Here is an 18,445-nt window from a genome sequence, read left to right as displayed (position 1 = left end):
GGTTGTGTTCTGTGTTATTTACATAATTCTTGATATTGATACATGCATTTAACAGTTCATAGATTTGGGGTGCATTTGGAGAATGGGGTTGATGTGGACTCACTTTTGTTGATGTTGTTGTTTTTACTTTGCCCGTTGTGGTGAGTGGTATACCATACAAAATGGTAAATTACTTGAAACGCATGATGAATTTCTATCTTTTCAAAACCCTAAAACTTAAAATTGGGAATTTCGATTAATTATTTTTTAGTAAGAAGTTTGGAAACATCGAAATAAGTGTGTTTTTAATAATGGGAGAGTTGACTATATAGAGGGGTTTCCTGTGGTTTAAAGAAAAATCTAGATTTGGTTAACTAATAAAGAAAAAGATCCAGAATTCTTCTTTTTCCGATTAGTGCTTAGAAACTCTTGTATGTATGAAAACTATGAATTAATTTTTTATTTTTTATTTTTTTGGTATGTTTCTCTAACTCCTTTGTAAGAATGATGAAGTTGTGTGTTTTGCAAAATGATCTTAAGCATTGTTTGGAGGTTCTGTCTTAGTTCTTGGATTAAGTGACTCTAAGAAGTAGCTTTTGTGAAGTGAAAAAGATTATCTTTGATTTTTTGTTGAGGTAGTAGGTTACATGGTTGTTGTGTTAATTGTAAAGATAGGTCTTTTAAGTTTTTATATTTGTTGGAGATTTGTGCCTGGTGGTTTGTTTATATTTTATGTTCTTTTGGATTTTGATGTGTTGCTATACTATGACTGTTGCTAAGGATGATTTCCTGTGTAGGTGAGATTGATTATATATATTGACCTCTGTATTTTTGGAATTGAAAGCTATGAGCTGTTGTATGATATATGTTGATCCACGCATGAAGACACCTTAGAGTATATATCTCAGGAAAAGACTTTTTATTGTAAAAGGGAAGATTTTTAAGAACGACTGGTGAAGTATAGTAAGTAACCAAAATAGGAAAATACTTCCCAGCTAATATAATTGTGGAAAAAATGTCCATTGGAGTTCTTCAATAATTTGATTCAAAATCTATGTATCCATTAATGAAGAAGTTATTTCTGTGAAGAGCAGACCAAAAACCTGTACAATTGCACATGAAAAATGGGAAAGATGTTTCTTACCAAGCTATTCATATTTCTAACAAGTGGACCCTAACTTGTATCTTAATTTACTAAATATTTTATGTTCAATCCCCTTTGCTAACTGATAAGGCTGTCTGATGGGGAATACAAATCCATCAGGTGGGAATACTCATACCAGCGTTTTTTTTTTCCCATCAAGATCTATACTCCAATGAGAATGAAGAGGTAATTTTTGTAGAGATGTTGAAATGAATCTTGGACTCATTGAGGATGGTTGATGATGAGAACTCTTTATTACTTTTTCTTTCAATGCTTTCTCCAGAATGCTCAGATACAAATATTCGTTGGTATCAAAAGACTAGGGCAATTGAGTTCCCTTGAGTTCATTACTATAATGCATTTGGTTTTGGTGGCACCAGCAAGATTGACAAAGAAATGGGACTGTTCAGCACCAATCATTCTCAATTGTACCATGTTTCTTATAAATCTTTGAAGAAATGACCTCAAATCTCAATGATGTCACAACAATAAATGATTTTCATCAACATTGTTGTCCAATGATTTCAATGCAAAACTCATGTTCATGCTTCTTGGTCAATTTTATTTGGGAAAAATAAAATTTACTAGGCATTTGTTAAGATGTGATTATCTAGAAGCCCAAGTTCATTTTCTCCATGTGTTTTTTTTTTTTTTTTTTATCGAGAAGAAAAAAAAAATATGGGTTATTTTAGGAGTAGTCTAATCTTTATATATCTTGAATCCTAACATTCAACTCAACATAATAAAGACGACATCTCTTCAAAAACAACAAAATAAACACCTGATCAACCTAAAATAAATTAATTTTTTTAATCGAAAACATATATAGCAGAAAATCAAAACATCAATCTGAAAAGACAAAACAAACTAAAAAACTTTGGAGGTAATCCAAGACCAAACCTTCAATTGAGGTATGGTTGTTTTTATATATAAGTCCATGATCTTTTTAGCATTCTACTGTTCATATCAACATACGATTCTCTGACTTGTGAATTCATGTTTTGTTGAGTTAAATGAAGAGTAAGCAAATAACATGACTTAAATTCTGGCTCACCAATGAACTTCAGAATTATAAAGAGGTTTTTGAAGTAAAAATCTAATTTAACCTAATCGGAAATCCTATTGAACATTATGAATGATTATGATTAACCTATAGGTTGTTTTCTAGTTTGATCAATAATACTTATTTAATATGTTTACAATCAATTTATTACAACACATCTAAGAAATAAATAATGTCTTTTCTCCAAAGATAACTTTCTTTTCTATAGTTTTCCTATTATATCTTTGTTCCTAAACTCACTATTCACCAATAACAACACAACTGTTAGCCTTTTTAATTTTTCTTAAATTCCTACCAGGATTAACTTCTGTATTGTCTTATTACTTGATATAGTTTATGTAGCTTTTGAGCAGTAATGAGTTATAGACTTCTAAGCCATCACTCTCACTTTGAAGCTACTAGTAGATATATATTTTCTTTTATATCAGTCGATATAAGTTTTTAAAGTTAGCATAACTTGTGATTGTTTGTTGTTTTCATATAGACTTTAGAAATTAATTAGTAGTTCTTTCTTAATTTGTTCACCGCATTTATGGTCATATTACAATGTGAAGGTAAATGTTGTGCGCATTTGATAAAATGTTATTTTGACAATTGTAAATGAAAGAAAGAGTAGCTTTCAATTGTGATGTGGTATGATGTAATCTTAAAATTGGTCAATTTTTTTACGTGTGGTTTACATTTTCAACAAAAAATTTACGTTTAATTATTTTTTTCTATGATTATAATTTAGTGTAGAATTATCAATATACCAATATTTTTTTTATGTTTTTGAGGTTTAAACTCAAAGCACACAAACTTAGTCATATTTATTGGTATCAAGACAAAATATTTAAAGATTTGGTTAATGTGAGAAGACAAATTGCTAATACATGTTGTTGGAGATCCTACATCGACTAGAGATTATAGTCTTTCATAATATATAAGTAGGTGCAAACCTCACTCAATGAATCGGTTTTATGGGATTGAGTTAGACTTAAAGTTCCCTTTGTAATATGGTATCAGAGTCATTTTGAGTCTACCCTAACAAGTATTTATTGGGCTTGTCAGGTCATCAGCTATCGGACCGCTCTCAGACCACCCATAATATATAGTCCCATGCACGAGTTAATATATAAGTGGGTGCAAACCTCATTCCATGAGTCAGTTTTATACACTTTTATACCGTGTTACTTCTAGGTTACTCTTATACGAAAAGAAAAAGGTAGATTTTTTGTTTGTTTATATTTACTGATTTTTGCTGCTATGGAGGAGAAGGTAAGAGTTTTGGCCTCATTCCACCAAGAGCTGAAAAGAAGAGAACGTTACACACTTACCATTTTACCCTCAAACTGCTGAGAAAAAAAAAAAGTTTACCCTCAAACACCACTATATTCAATTTCAGTGTAGATAAGTCATTTTTTATTGGATATATAATCTTACGATTATCCCGTTTAAATATGTAAATTCAATTTAAGTTAAAACTAATTGATACAGTCAAAATATTTAACAGATAAAAATTAATTTTCGTTCTAAAGAAAAGTTTTAAAATTAACTAATACAACAACAATATTGGTATAAAACATTAAGCTCAATTAAACTTATATTATTTTAAAAAAAATTAATTCAAAAAATTTGAAATGTTACATTGTTTCAGTTATGAATGAAAACAATTTGAGATTACAATTGTTAAATTGGTGTAGTTAATAATTTAATTTTAGAATTTGAATTTCAGTAACTGTAAATTTAAGATTAAATTTAAAGAGCTGTGATGGAAAAACATTAATAATTAATTACATTTTACAGTTACATTAATTTCATTTCATAAATGCATCTACTAATATAAATATAAAGTGTACTACTATAATAAAATTAATAAATAAAAATTATTTAATAATAAATGAGAAATATGTTTCTTACTAACAAACCAGCATGTCTATGTTGTAATTATAATGTATAGTGTTTCTTGATTTATTTTTTTGTTTTTAATAATTTAGTCTATCTAAAAGGATTGAACACTTAAATGTTCCCTATTTATTATATTTTTTATCACTAATAAACCAGCATCATAACAGTGAGAAAGAACTGTTTTTTAAATGAATGAGAATAAGAGAAACCCAGAGACAGATAAGAGGTTTGGAACACTCCTCACACTGCTTTCTGAAACCCAACTTTAATGGGCCTAATCAGTGGCAAGACTATTCCAAGGCAGTTTCTTCCTGCACCCCTACATTTTTCTTCCTGCACCTCCATAAAGTTGCGCAAAGACAAAACTGTCCCTATATGAACTGTACATTTTTTTTGTATTCCGGATTATGAAATCCGGTAAATTTTCAGATTGGCGCTTCCGGTAAATTTTCAGATTGGCGCATCCGGTAATCTCCTAGATTGATGCTTCCGGCAGTACACGAATGATAGTGTTAATCCAAAATAAAAAACTGTAAAACATCCATAATTGAAAAAACCATTCCAGATCCACCAATCCATAATTCAAAATATACATTCCGGATTCAGAAATCCATAATTGAAAAAAATCATTACAGATCCACCAATCCGTAACAGAAATTAGGCTTTTGGATTCAGCAATCTGGAAATCAATAATTTATGCAAACTTTGCTTCCGGAAAACCCCTCATCCGGAATGCAACATGATTCACTTCCGAATTGATGAATCCGTATCACACTCCCAGATCCTGAAATTATGGGGGTCAGTTTCGGAATTTACAAAATTATGGGGTGCAGGAAGAAAAATGTAGGGGTGCAGGAAGAAACTGCCCTATTCCAATCCTTCTATTCACTCTTATATGATTTTTTTTTTTTGGACCGAGTCTTTGCAATAATATTTGCTACGGAACTGAACCTTTGCGGATCAAAGAGAAAATATATTCATTGCAACCATCAATGATCAAGGGTTTGTGTAAGTTCATACTGTAACGTACCTTGAATAAATTTCTTCTTTGATCTGTAAGGGTCCATATATGATCCATTTTTGTAGCAAATATTATTGTGAAAGTCCGATCCTCAAAAAGATCATACTTAAGAATGAAGGATTAAAACATTAACATTTGGTAAAATCTCAAAAACTTTGCATAATATGAGAATGCGAACAAAGAATATATAAGCCTTAAACGAAAGAAACAAAAAAAATATGGAGAAATCCATCAAAAATCATTTATTTGACAATAAATATGAAAACATACATTCGAACACATTGTATTCGAACACATTGTATGATGCTTTTCGTTTTAAAACTTAAGAAATCACTAAAGTGGTTTACTAAGGAAAGTATACATAGACAGGAGAGAGAAATTTTAGTTCAGAAGCTTTTAGAAATTCGAACTGGTGTGATTGTGGAAAGATTTCTCAATCACACCATTTATTCGAATTTCTAAAAAGTTTATGAACTATAATCTTTCTTCTACGCTAAACCACTTTAGTATTTATTAAGTTTTAACCAAACCAAATGAACAATGCATACCCAACGAAAATCATAAGTAAGGAAACACTAGGTACATCCAAAAGCATCATACAATGTTCGAATGTATGTTATCATATTTATTGTCAACCAAATGATTTCTGAAGGACTTCTCCATATGTTTTTTTTTGTTTCTTTTCATTTAGACTTAATTATTCTTTGTTTGTGCTCTCATACTATGCACAACTTTTATGGAATGCTAATCTTTAAATCCTTCACTCTTATATAAATTTTTTGTGGACCGTGTCTTTGCAATAATATTTGCTACGGAATTGGACCCTTGCGGATCAAAGAGGAAATATATTCATTGCAACCATCAATGATCAAGGGTTTGTGTAAGTTCATACTGTAACGTACCTTTAATATATTTCTTCTTTGATCCGTAAGGGTCCATATATGATCCATTTTTGTAGCAAATATTATTGCGAAGCCTGATCCACAAAAAGATCATACTTAAGAATGAAGGATTAAAAGATTAATATTTGGTAAAATCTCAAAAGTTTTGCATAATATGAAAATGCAGATAAAGAATATATAAGCCTCAAACGAAAAAGAAAAAAAAATGGAGAAATCCTTCAAAAATCATTTATTTGACAATAAATATGAAAACATACATTCGAACACATTGTATAATGCTTTTGAATGTATCTACTGTTTCCCTACTTATGATTTTCGTTTTAAAACTTAAGAAATGACTAAAGTAGTTTACTAAGGAAAGTATACATAGACAGGAGAGAGAAATTTTAGTTCAGAAGCTTTTCAGAAATTCGAACTGATGTGATTGTGGAAAGATTTCTCAATCACACCATTTATTCGAATTTCTAAAAAGTTTATGAACTATAATCTTTCTTCTACGCTAAACCACTTTAGTATTTATTAAGTTTTAACCAAACCAAATGAACAACGCATACCCAACGAAAATCATAAGTAAGGAAACACTAGGTACATCCAAAAACATCATACAATGTTCAAATGTATGTTATCATATTTATTGTCAACCAAATGATTTCCGAAGGACTTGTCCATATGTTTTTTTTTGTTTCTTTTCATTTAGACTTAATTATTCTTTGTTTGTGCTCTCATACTATGCAAAAATTTTATCGAATGCTAATCTTTAAATCCTTCACTCTTATATGATTTTTTTTTGGACCGAATCTTTGCAATAATATTTGCTACGGAACTGGACCCTTGCGGATCAAAAAAGAAATATATTCAACGTACATTACAATATGAACCTGCACAACCCATCATTGATAGTTACGCGTTAAAAGAAGAATTTCATCACATTCTCTTCCATTACGTGGCGGAGAGTTATTTTGATGTAATAATATTTAAGTGTAAGTTATACGAAAACACTATCAGCTTGAAAGTCGAAGACAACTTACATATCCTGCATTTTACTTTAGCTTTGTCTGCTTCCTAGTGCACAACAAGTCATCGGATATTTTTTTTATAAAGAATTTTGCTTTACATATATTTAATGAAGATGTATTTTTCACAAATGCAAATCTTTAACTTTTTTATTGTTGTGTAGAATTTACCTCTGTCTTTTGTAATTTATATACAAAGAGGTAGATTCAAAAATGTAATTTTGCGTTCAAATAAACCGGTGAAATGCAAAGTTCTAATAAAAAATCTCCAATAAAAATTGGGAAGTGGATGAATTTTTTTGCAGAAAACACTCGTAAGATCAACTTATTTTTGAGGCAGATGATGAATGTGCATGACAACACATTGTTATATTGTATAAAGAACAATATATCCTAATGCAGTTGGAGGTTAATTCATAATTTTATTCTACATAGTATAAACTTATTATTTACAAATTAGGTGAAATATATATGTTATAAAATTTATTATTATTGAAACATTTCAATTTAAGGTTGTATAAACTTATTTATATACAAATTGTATTAGGTGAAAGTATGTTTGTTGTAGAATTTTTATTATTCAAACATTTCAATTAAGGTTGTTAATCTATCTGTTAATATAGTTTTTTTCTATTTCTGACCATGGTTTGAGTCATTCTAATCGCGTTTATGAATTTTAATAATCGTATTTATGAACTTCATCTACACTATTAAGAATTTTAAACAAATACACTATATCATGTAACAAATATTATGCCAAATTTTTTATGATTAAAAAAAACAACTCTTATATAAAAGGATTCAAATTCATGTAACAGAGAAAATAAGATTTTTTTTTAAAATAGTGGACTAGACGGTTACAAAACATTGGAGTTTTCACTAGCAAAGCCACAAGCAGATCAGAAGTCATCATTGGTTATGATATGCTGCTGCTGGCTTTGCACAAGTAAGTTTTTCTTTGACGGGTTGGGACTCAACTTTTTCGTTTTGCAGTATTTTGAAAAAAATAATTGAGGTTGGGCTAGGAATACTGCAGCATCTGTGTTGTCTCTATTTAAATTATTTGTGTTAGTCATAATTCTAATTACCATTTTTTGACTCCAAATAGGACAATAGTAGTTTTGACTCCAAATACTCTCATTATTGTATCAGCAAAAGTTTCATTCTTAACCTATGTAATATGATCAGAAGATAAGAAGCTAAGAATGAAATCATCCCAAGCTTCTCTCATGTGATCATCATCAATATATAATAATAGATTCTATCCTAATATGGTTTTCTTTTATAGTTTTTTAGGAGAAAATTCTATAATCAGATATCATAAAACTCATTCATACAAAATAAGGAAGACTATTAACATCAATAAAAACCCTATAATGAGAAAACGCATTTAGTAAGAGCATAAATGACTTTCAATTTAATTTAACTTCATCCAACTTCAATGATAAAATGAAGCACCCTATATGTTAATTTAATTTTCTATGGTACCTATCGACAATTTTGTTAAGAGTGTGCATGTGGCGACATTGTATGGAACACAATCATTTATTGATTTACTAGAAACCAATCTAGTTTATAAACTATGATCAAACTAGAACAAATATATGAAAGGAGAGATAAAGGAAACTTCAAAAGAAAAGTAACAAACAAAAATTAATTAATCTTGAGCTTGTTTTCATCGAAACCCTCAATCCCATAATACAAGACAACATTACTAAATGCAATTCTATACACAAGTTACCATTCTCTTCCTACAAATAAAAATAGGAAAAGACATGAGATTGTATCTCTTTAAGAAACTAAAGGAATTCTCTAGTGTTGCACTTTTATAACCATGGACATCGTAAAAATTATGAGAAAATGAAAGTGATGAGGTGGTCATAAATTACCATGGTAGTTGAGGGTGAGTTAAAAAAATTACATAATTAGCAAGTATTTGATGAGAGTAATACATTTGACAACATGCTCCAATATACAATCTCTCCTATGATATCAAAAAGGAATATTTTCATCATTTCATAAGATAAGATTGTATAAGATTGTAGAATGTGCAAGTTGTGAATGTATCAATTAAGAATGCCAAATTATATAATCTCACTATACTTAATCTACCAATAGTGTTGCAAAAAAGGGTATTTATAGGTTATGAGCACTTCAAAGATAAAGCATGCATTCAACAGGTTTTCCCTTGTTGTCCAATTCCCCAGAAGTGGCATCATTATTCTGAAACGTGACCTTCAACCCATCACAAACTGCAATAAGCTCTTCACGCTTGGAGGAAAACGAACCAGACTTAAGAATGACCATGGAAGACACCCTCAAGGTGAAAGTGACAGAGCCGCTACCTCGTTCTCTCACCAAATCATCCATTGTCTTCTTGTCCAATAAATTTCCATTCGCTTGGTTCAGCAAGCCTCTCATGTCCACGTCCGCGTGCTCCTTCGTGTTCAACGCAAGTCCCGGCGCGTGATTAACGCCCACAATACTGTCCTTGAACGACATGTCAACCTTAAAGTCGGAGAAATAAGACACGAGTTTGTCGTTAGGGTTTCCGATGGAAAGTTTGGTGTCCCATTGGCCTCCTAGGATTGGTTGGGTTGTGAAGTTTGTTACGGACAAGGAGGCAACCTTGTACTCTGGTTGTTGCGGATGAAGCGTCAAAGCTACGAGGAGGCTCATGAGAAAGAAGAGCGTGATGATCATTAAGAAACACGAGATGAAGCTTCGACAGCACCGAGCGCAAGATGATGAAGAGGATGATTCATAGGAGGGAGGGGGAGCGTAGTAAGGGGCGGGTTGGGGGTAATGGTAACCGGGGTGGGGATGGTAAGCGTTAGGGTATTGGGGGGGGTAATGAGGATTTTGGTAGTACATTGGCGGTGGTGGATGGGTGGGGTAGGTGGTGGTTGGTGGTGGTGGAGGGTAGTCCATGGATTTTCCGGAGGGGTAGTTGTTGGATTGTGGTGGTGATTCTGTTTGAGAATGACCTCTTTCTTGGTTCAAAGAACCCATGTTGACGGTGATGACGAGGTTTATGTTGTGTTTCTTGAAGATGATTTGGTCACAAAAGAGTTTGAGTTTGTTGATAAATTGTAGTGAAGGATTTGGTTTGATTTGTTCTCTCTCCCAATGAGTGTGATAGGGAGAGAGAGAGAGAGAGGGGGAGAGGGAAAGAGAGACAATGTGATGAATGAATGAGCAAAGGGAAGAAAGAAGGAGAAAGGAGGGTTGAAGGTGATGAAGGGAAGGAGAAAGACAAAATTAGATTGATGGAAATGTGTGATGATGGTAGGTTTGGTTGTTTCTATGTTGTAATTATGTGTGTAAATGTGAAAACTAATAGATAAGATAAGATTAGATAAATGGGTTAAGTGAAGGAAGCCAAATGTAGTAAATTGTTATTTTTCAAATTTACAATTGTCAAATTGTCAAAGTAGTATTTTTCCTATTATTAAGATGAAGTATTTAAATAATTTTTTTATTTAAATTTATATTTTGTGTAATTAAATCGTTGTTGGGCTTTGGAGGATACTTTATTGGGCTCCAAATGAAGGCGTGAGGCTGCTTCTTTGCGCCACCCCATAACTTTTAAAATTTTCAAAATAACCTTCTATGGATAAGTTAAATGTGTGTATTCTGAATTGTATAATCCGATAAATGTATTACATAAACTAAAATTAATTAAAAGCGTGAGATAGTTTCTGGAATATGTAACTTATAATCAGATTTAAAAAAAATTCTAAATTAAGTAATCTGTAAGACAAATGTATATTTCAGATTCCGAAGTAATTTTTTAATAAAATATATTTTTCAATGCATAAACCAAAAATTAATATGAAATATGAAAGTAAGTTTTGTTTTTTTAATTTGAAATTTTTTATTTTTTTAAAAAAATACTTTCAGATTGTTCATATTCAATGAATTTGTAATGGCCTCAACATACATAATTCAGAATATTTACACAATACGAGAAATGAATGAATGGCGAGAAAGACAGAGTAACAACTCAGTGGACGAGAACAATAAAATATAACTAAAAAAATAATATTTTTCACTACAAAAACAAAAAAATGTGAAATTCTCACAAAATGCACAAAGAACAACCTAGAAAACCTTCAACGAGAAGGTGAAAAGTTATTTGAATTTTTTTATTTTTTTACTAAAGGGTAAAGTCGTAGTTTATTATGGAATGAAGAGGAGGATCAGTTTCCAGTAAGGTATTAATGTAAATAAATAAAAAAAAATACGAACTAAAAATAATACTGGTAATTATTCTTTTTTTTACAGCTAACCTTTAATAAAAAAAACATGTTTTAAATGATTTATTTTATTTATATTCATGATTTATGCATGTATATTTTACTGCGACATGAAATTATGATTACCATTTTTTTTAGTCTGAATTATGAAATATGGTTATGAATACTAATCTTGAATTGTGATTACTGATTTTATGCATGCTATTTAATGTTACTTTCAAAACAATCTCTTAGTACGTGTCGCTCACATGCCTCCACATACATTCATAACTTTATTTATACATATTATTTATCAATTAAAATATTATTTTTTAATTATCTCATAAGAAAAATTGATAATTAGTCATAGTAATACCTAACATGAAAACTTTATAAAGAAAAAAAAAACTAGTCATAATTTATTTTGATAAATGGTAATTTTTTTTCTTTATGATCTGGTGTTCTATATTTTGGTACATAATTTTTACAACTTTTTATTTATATTTTTATGTTTTTTAGAATTTACAAGTGTTAGTTTCTTTTAACGTCAAATCGTAGTAGAGTTTATTGATGTATTGTTCACGAATTTTAAAACTCTCCATTTGCTATTATATGTTTAAAGAGTTCATGTTAGTATTTTATATTTTTTTAAAACTTTATTGACAGATATGTGAGTAAACTCCGTTAACCTATTTCACATTTTAATTAAAAAATAAAAATAAATATTTTTAAAAATATAAAATATAAAACAATAAAAAATAAAAATATGACATATCATGAAGTAATATAAAATAAATTTTTAGGTTTAACCTTTTATTTTTGTTACAAATTTCTTAGTTCCTCCTCATCCTACACATAATCAACGACACATAAATAATTGTAGAACCAAATACTATTTAAGTCATGTTTGCTTATACAAGGATAATAACCAAAAATAAGAAGTGAAACCTTAAATGAAACCTCACAATTTATCACCTTCATTTATAATGTCAAGTCAAAATTCAAAATTTAGTTTCTTAATACCCCATGTCATTCCATTGATCTACATTGCTCAAGCACTCTTTGACCTCATCAACATCGTCCAATGTGGGTGCCTTACATTGTTCCAATGATGCAAAATCAACTTCCAAATTCGAACAATAAGGTTCCATGATCAATGCCGTATTCATCATGTTCAATTCGATTTCAGCTTCCACTGTTATCTTTAATCCAAAGCTCACAACACCCAATTTCATCTCTTCATCAATATTTTGAATCACATCATCATCCACCACAGGTTGATCTTGCTCCCACCCAGTAGTGTTAAAACTCAAATGCAATGTTTTGTTCTCATTCTTACCCATGGAGAAAATCCCATGTGTGTCTAATAAACTCTCTAATTGAATTGGGGTATTAAATGCTAGAGGTATGTCTTCCTTGTACAACATAATGGCCTTGAAGCTAAGAAAGTTTATGAACGTTGAGTTGATCTCATTGGAGATGGTTAAGTTCACGTTCCACGTTGCTGATAATTCTCCTTGGGAGATATTAAACGTGGCAACACGTAGAGAATGAATGAAAAATCTTGGTGGGGTGATACGTGACATTTTAGCCATATTATGTTCATTTGTAATAACAGTTACGAAGAGAACAACAATTGCTATCAAACCCACAATGGTTCTAGCAATTCGCCAAGAAGTTCCACAAAACTCATCACAGTTATATGATTCTTCATTCTCCTCATCGTCATAGAGAGTGGGAATTAAGGTGTAAGTGTTGGTTCCTCTATCAACCCTTGATTCACCATGAAGACTTGAAGATGCCATGTTTGAAGATAAATGGGTATATTGCAATGTGTTTGAGGAAAACTTCTTGTGAATATTTTTGATGGCTTATGCTTTTTATAATTATGTATGTATTTATAGTATAGATATTAGAATGATGGTAGAAAACCAACTAGACTGTATCCTAAGGAAAGGACCATCTAGTTAAGGAGGTGGTAAAATAAGTAGCATTTTATGGTTGTACATTTCAAAGTTTGCGTTGTAAGTTGACTAGTTTAGTAAAAAATATATCTACTATCTTCTTTTAGACCTAAGAAAACATATGGAAATTTAATTAGGTCTATATATAAATCTATCATTTGATTATAATCAACTTTTCTAAATATAAACTAGACATTTATAGTCTTTCATAAATGTGAAAAATCTCCTCAACCCAAAGCATCCACCTCATTAATGTAGATACAAATATAAAAAAAAAAAGTATTCATACACCAAATAACATATATTTATATCAAATAAAATTATTCCAATATTACTTATCATTAATATATAATGTTAAAATCTTTTGTTAAGGATTCACAACACCTAATAAACATAACCCAAATTACACAACTCCAAACATGAAGAAAAACATAACAACAAGATTAGAACACAATTGATCATATCTTCACACTCCAATTTTTAGAGCATCTCTGTTTCATAAATTTTATCTACACATACAATACTAAAAGAATGGTGAGTGGCCGAGAAAAGAGGGAATACTCTTTCTTTTTCTCACATTTTTTAATTAATTTTGATGAAATTGAGATTATGAGATATTTCAAAGATGAGGAAAAGTCTGGGAGATATACATATGAAGAAAATTGAGTGAAAATGAGCGTAAATTGTGTTTGTAAAGTTTATTTGGGTTAATAATATTACAATATTAGAGATAGATTTAGATCAACTATGAAGTAGAAACCCAAAATTGCATGTTAATTTGCCTAAACATTAGATATTTGACTACAAAAAATGTGAGAGCTTTAATTAGGGTAAGAGATCGAATGAAATTCTCTCAAAGACTAAGGTATAGATGAGGAAGGACTACGGATATTCCTATGCACATGCCATAGTGGGAACCAAGAAGGAAGGGTAAACTATTATGAGCTGGAAGAAATAGACTTTAAGGTACAAATTGAAGAAATGCCTTGGTTGAAGGAGAGTATGGTGATGATGTTGCACAACATTGATTAACTAGAAAGTTTAAGGGAAAATTTCATCATGGAAGGGTTGAACTTTATCAAAATATGAATTCTTGGAGATAACATGGTTCAGCTAACAAGTGAAGAATGATCTAATATGGCAAAGATCATATCGAAGCATGGAGTGCAGTTACTCATATCTTCAAGGTTGTTGTGAATCAAATGAAGCATTTTTGGTACAAATGTTATGGAGATATGAGAGTAGGAAAAAAATTCAAGGTCAATGTCACAATCTCAAACATATAACTTACTTTTTTAGAAATGTAATATTTTTATCTTTGCAGAGAGTTTTCTTCCTTTGCTCTTTTACTTGCATTTTTTTCTACATTAGTGTCGTACTTAAATTGATGACAAAATTATAATTCAAGGGATGTCTTTATTTAGTTTTGTATGTGTGTTTAACTTAATGATTTTGAACTTTTAGGTGAAGTGGTTTTCTGGTTCATTATTGAATTAATATAATTTATATGAATTGGGATTAATTGGCAACTCATATGATGTTTTTGTTTTTTTGCAAGATACTAAGGACACTCTTTCTAATCTCATGAAATTCCTTTATAGTTATGGAATAACTTATGGCCAATGGTTGAATATTGGTAAGAGTCATTTTTACACTGCCAGGACTATACTCTTTTTAATAGAAAAATTAAAAATGTGTTTGGTTGTCAAAGAGACTTTTTTGTGTGTTCTCATTTAGGTGTTACTACATTTACAAGAGTACATAAAACTTGTGTTATGCAACCCCTTCTAGACAAAGTTTGTCTCTTTGAAAAGTAAAACGATAAATATGATTAATAAAATTTAACTTGTTAATTTTGTGATAGTTAGTGCCCTTTATTATAATTTTCATATTTATGAATGGTCTTCTTATCTTTTTAAAGAGGTGGATTGATGAATAAGAATTTTATATAGACAAGATATATTAATAAACAAAGTTTAATTACTATTAAATGAAATAAGTTATGTGCTAACAAACTTATTTTCAATTGGCTTTAGACTTTTCTTATAATTTTATGTCTTGAGCTTGTTTGGTGAGAATTAGATTTTTAATGTTTAAATATAAGGTTACTTGGTATAAGTTTTTTTTCCATCTAGACGGCTATTAATGATAAATATAATACAGGTTGAAATATATAATAAAAGCAAATAAATTTTTGGAATGACATTTGGTAGTTGATGCTCTAAATGTTACATTTTTTTTTTATATGGTTGGTGTTCCTAATAGCTAGAAGTTGAAACTTACTATTAAAGAGTTTGATCCTTTATGAATTTTCTAATATATATTTTTTAAATAAAAGCTTTTATGTTAGGTATAATTTTTTAATATACTTAATTCATCTTTAAATGATTATAGAATATTGACTCAAAACACAACAATTCTTTTTAAATTTTTCAAAATTTTCAGTTTTCTTGTAATTCGGGTGAATTAATTTAAGTAAATTGTATTCTCGTCCTAAATCATTAGTTATATAAGAGTTTTTAAATAGTCATATAATAAGTAAATTTTTAGAAGTTGCACAAAAATAAATTTTGATTTGTAAATTATATTTATATATAATCTGTATATTTCCATATAGAAGTTATTTGTACATGTACATCACTCATGTTAAAATAATTATTTTTCAAGATACTAACATACTAATTGTTATAAATCTTTTAACTATTTGATTTTATTATTGAAAAATACTATTTCAAATTATTGTACGTATTCCTTGTAGTTGTAGTGTTTTTTTATTATTATTTGTTACAAAGTTTAGATCAAGATTCCTGACTTTTCCGGACAAAGTTCAATTAAAGGTACAAATAAAATTGAATTATTATAATGATTTTTTTCTGCAATTAACGATTTTCAATTGTTTATTTACACGCAATTATTGTATTATTATCAGAATTCTTAATTGCTTGAAAATAATATTATCCATAATTAACCGTGCTCTTTCCATACGAATAATATTGGAACACAAACTTTCGGAAATCAAATTTCAGATTTTATATTGACCTGTATGATTTGTTTGAATCGAAATATGAATTTGAGAAAGAAGATAAGATTGAATTTGAAGAGAAAGTATTATTTGGATCAAGAAAAATTAATAAAAAACTAATAAAAAACTAAAAAAAATTAAGAGAAAATTTATAAAAATCTGTATATTGTGTGAATGGGTGAGATGGATTAATATTTATTTTTTTCTTTTCTTAATACTAATTTATTTTTATTATATTATATTATGTAATATATTTAATTATATTAACATATAATATTTATCAATGAATACAAACTTAAGAATCATTATTTTTCTTGAAAACATAGATCAACAAGATCTACCTCTCCCTATAGACCAAAAATATTTCAACACAAAAACCCTTCTTTTAATATGCACAATTAAAAATAGACACTAATTAATTAGCATATTAACTCAATTATTTTAATTTTTACTCTTAAGTATAGCTGTTTTATTTGTTTAAATTCACCCATTCATTCAATTATAATAATTATCATTTTAAAATTACGTTTAAAAGTTGTAAGTTGTGATTAAGATTATCAGATTCTATAAATATTATTCTTCCAAAAAATCTTCTAAAACTGTTTGAAAATTTAAAGTTGTAATCAAGATTATAAGACTTAAAAATTTGAATAGATTGGTAAACTCAATTCGTAAATTCAACTTGTAGACTCACATATAAAAATTCAATTAAAAATATTTATATACCAAGTGGTTAAAGAAAAATATTCATATATCAATTCTATAATATTAAATAGATCTATTAAATATTTTTAAAGTATAATTACATTTAACTTTGACCAATTTTACATTTAAACATTAAATCCACAATTTTGTTGTCTCAAAACATTAAAATCAAAATAATAATAAAAAGTTATCTCAATCTTATTTAAAAAAATCCGACCCAATAACTTAAAAATGACTTTAATGATAACCCTGAATCTCTTTCTATGAACAAAACTAATTAAAATCTCTGAAACCTACAGCCACACACCGCAATAACACAACACAATTGCAAAACGCAAAACCTACCTAACCACGACTGCAACAAGACAAACTCGTAGGTCACCACTGGACCTCCAACTCGCTAGTTTACACCAAATTCAACATGTCTGTACGAGTTCACTTTGAGTTTACCAAAAAACAAATCTATTCATAAATTTTTTGTTAACTCACAGGTCCCAGTTGGACTTTTATTCTTAAACCCAAACCCATGAGGGTTTTCACAAAATTTATTATACAATTGTTTTTTTAAGTTTAAAGACTATATAATACATAATTAACTTCAGAATTAAAAACATACCCAATCCAAATCTCCTATATTCCTATATTTAGAAGTCTCTTATAAAAAAAATTTAATACAAAATTTGAGATAGAAGTCTCTTCTAACAAAATTTAATTGCCACATTGAAAGTGATTAACCTCCTTTACTAAACTCAACCCAAATTGTTATTTTTTATGCATATATAACACCTTTTTTAAGTTTTAGGACTAAAAGCACATCCAATCCAAATTTCCTATATTTGGAAGTCTCTTCTAACAAAATTCAATTGCCACATTGGAAGTGATCAACCCTCCTTTACTAAACCCAACCCAAATTGTTACATAGCTTTAATCAAAAAGAGTAAAATAACCTCTCATAATAATTGATTGATAGTTAAATATAACAACATTAAAAATGTACCAAAAATCAGTAACGCAAGGTTTGCAAAAGGTTCAAATGGGTTCATATTTCAATGAAAATAAAAGCAATTTCATCATTAAGGTCATTATCCGGTAATTATGGAATTCAATAGAAACTAGAATTAGAGTGGATAAGGAATAACAAACAGATACCAGGGTTTTCAAAATGTATGGTTCACACGCTCTCTTTCTTTCTACCTACAAGTTTAATCATTCGTGAATGGTGATTCAAATCCCACTATTTACCTGCTTCTGTTTATCTGTTACTAAACAACGAATGTGTTTATTCTTCCTTAATCACCATCTAAAGTTAAGACTCGAAAAGTTAAAATCATAAATATCCTCCATAACGTGCGGAGCGAGTGGCGACAGCTTCCAAACGTCACATAAGAAAAAAAAATTATTGCTTAACAATTAACAATTAAAACGTTTCAATAGAGTAATTACACCGCTCTAAAGTGTGAAAACAAATATGGAAAAGCCAAACATGCCTTTTAAACTGAAGAAGATA

General features: G+C 29.3%; 1 protein-coding gene across 1 annotated transcript; it reads right to left on the bottom strand.

The window, feature by feature from the left end:
• Positions 1 to 9,163: 9,163 nt before the first annotated feature.
• LOC137829474 (NDR1/HIN1-like protein 13) lies at positions 9,164 to 10,021 on the bottom strand. Its single transcript, XM_068636276.1, has one exon. The coding sequence runs from the start codon at positions 10,019 to 10,021 to the stop codon at positions 9,164 to 9,166; it is 858 nt and encodes a 285-aa protein (XP_068492377.1).
• Between the last annotated feature and the right edge of the window lie 8,424 nt (positions 10,022 to 18,445).

The sequence above is a fragment of the Phaseolus vulgaris genome, chromosome 7, assembly GCF_000499845.2.
Source record: "Phaseolus vulgaris cultivar G19833 chromosome 7, P. vulgaris v2.0, whole genome shotgun sequence".
Taxonomy (NCBI): Eukaryota; Viridiplantae; Streptophyta; class Magnoliopsida; order Fabales; family Fabaceae; genus Phaseolus; species Phaseolus vulgaris.
The sequence above is the reverse complement of the archived record's forward strand: the minus strand, read 5'-3'. Positions and strand labels throughout refer to the sequence as shown.

What these genes read in the sequence shown, in the direction of transcription:
- LOC137829474 (XM_068636276.1), bottom strand. Translation starts at nt 10,021, where the DNA reads ATGGGTTCTTTGAACCAAGAAAGAGGTCATTCTCAAACAGAATCACCA.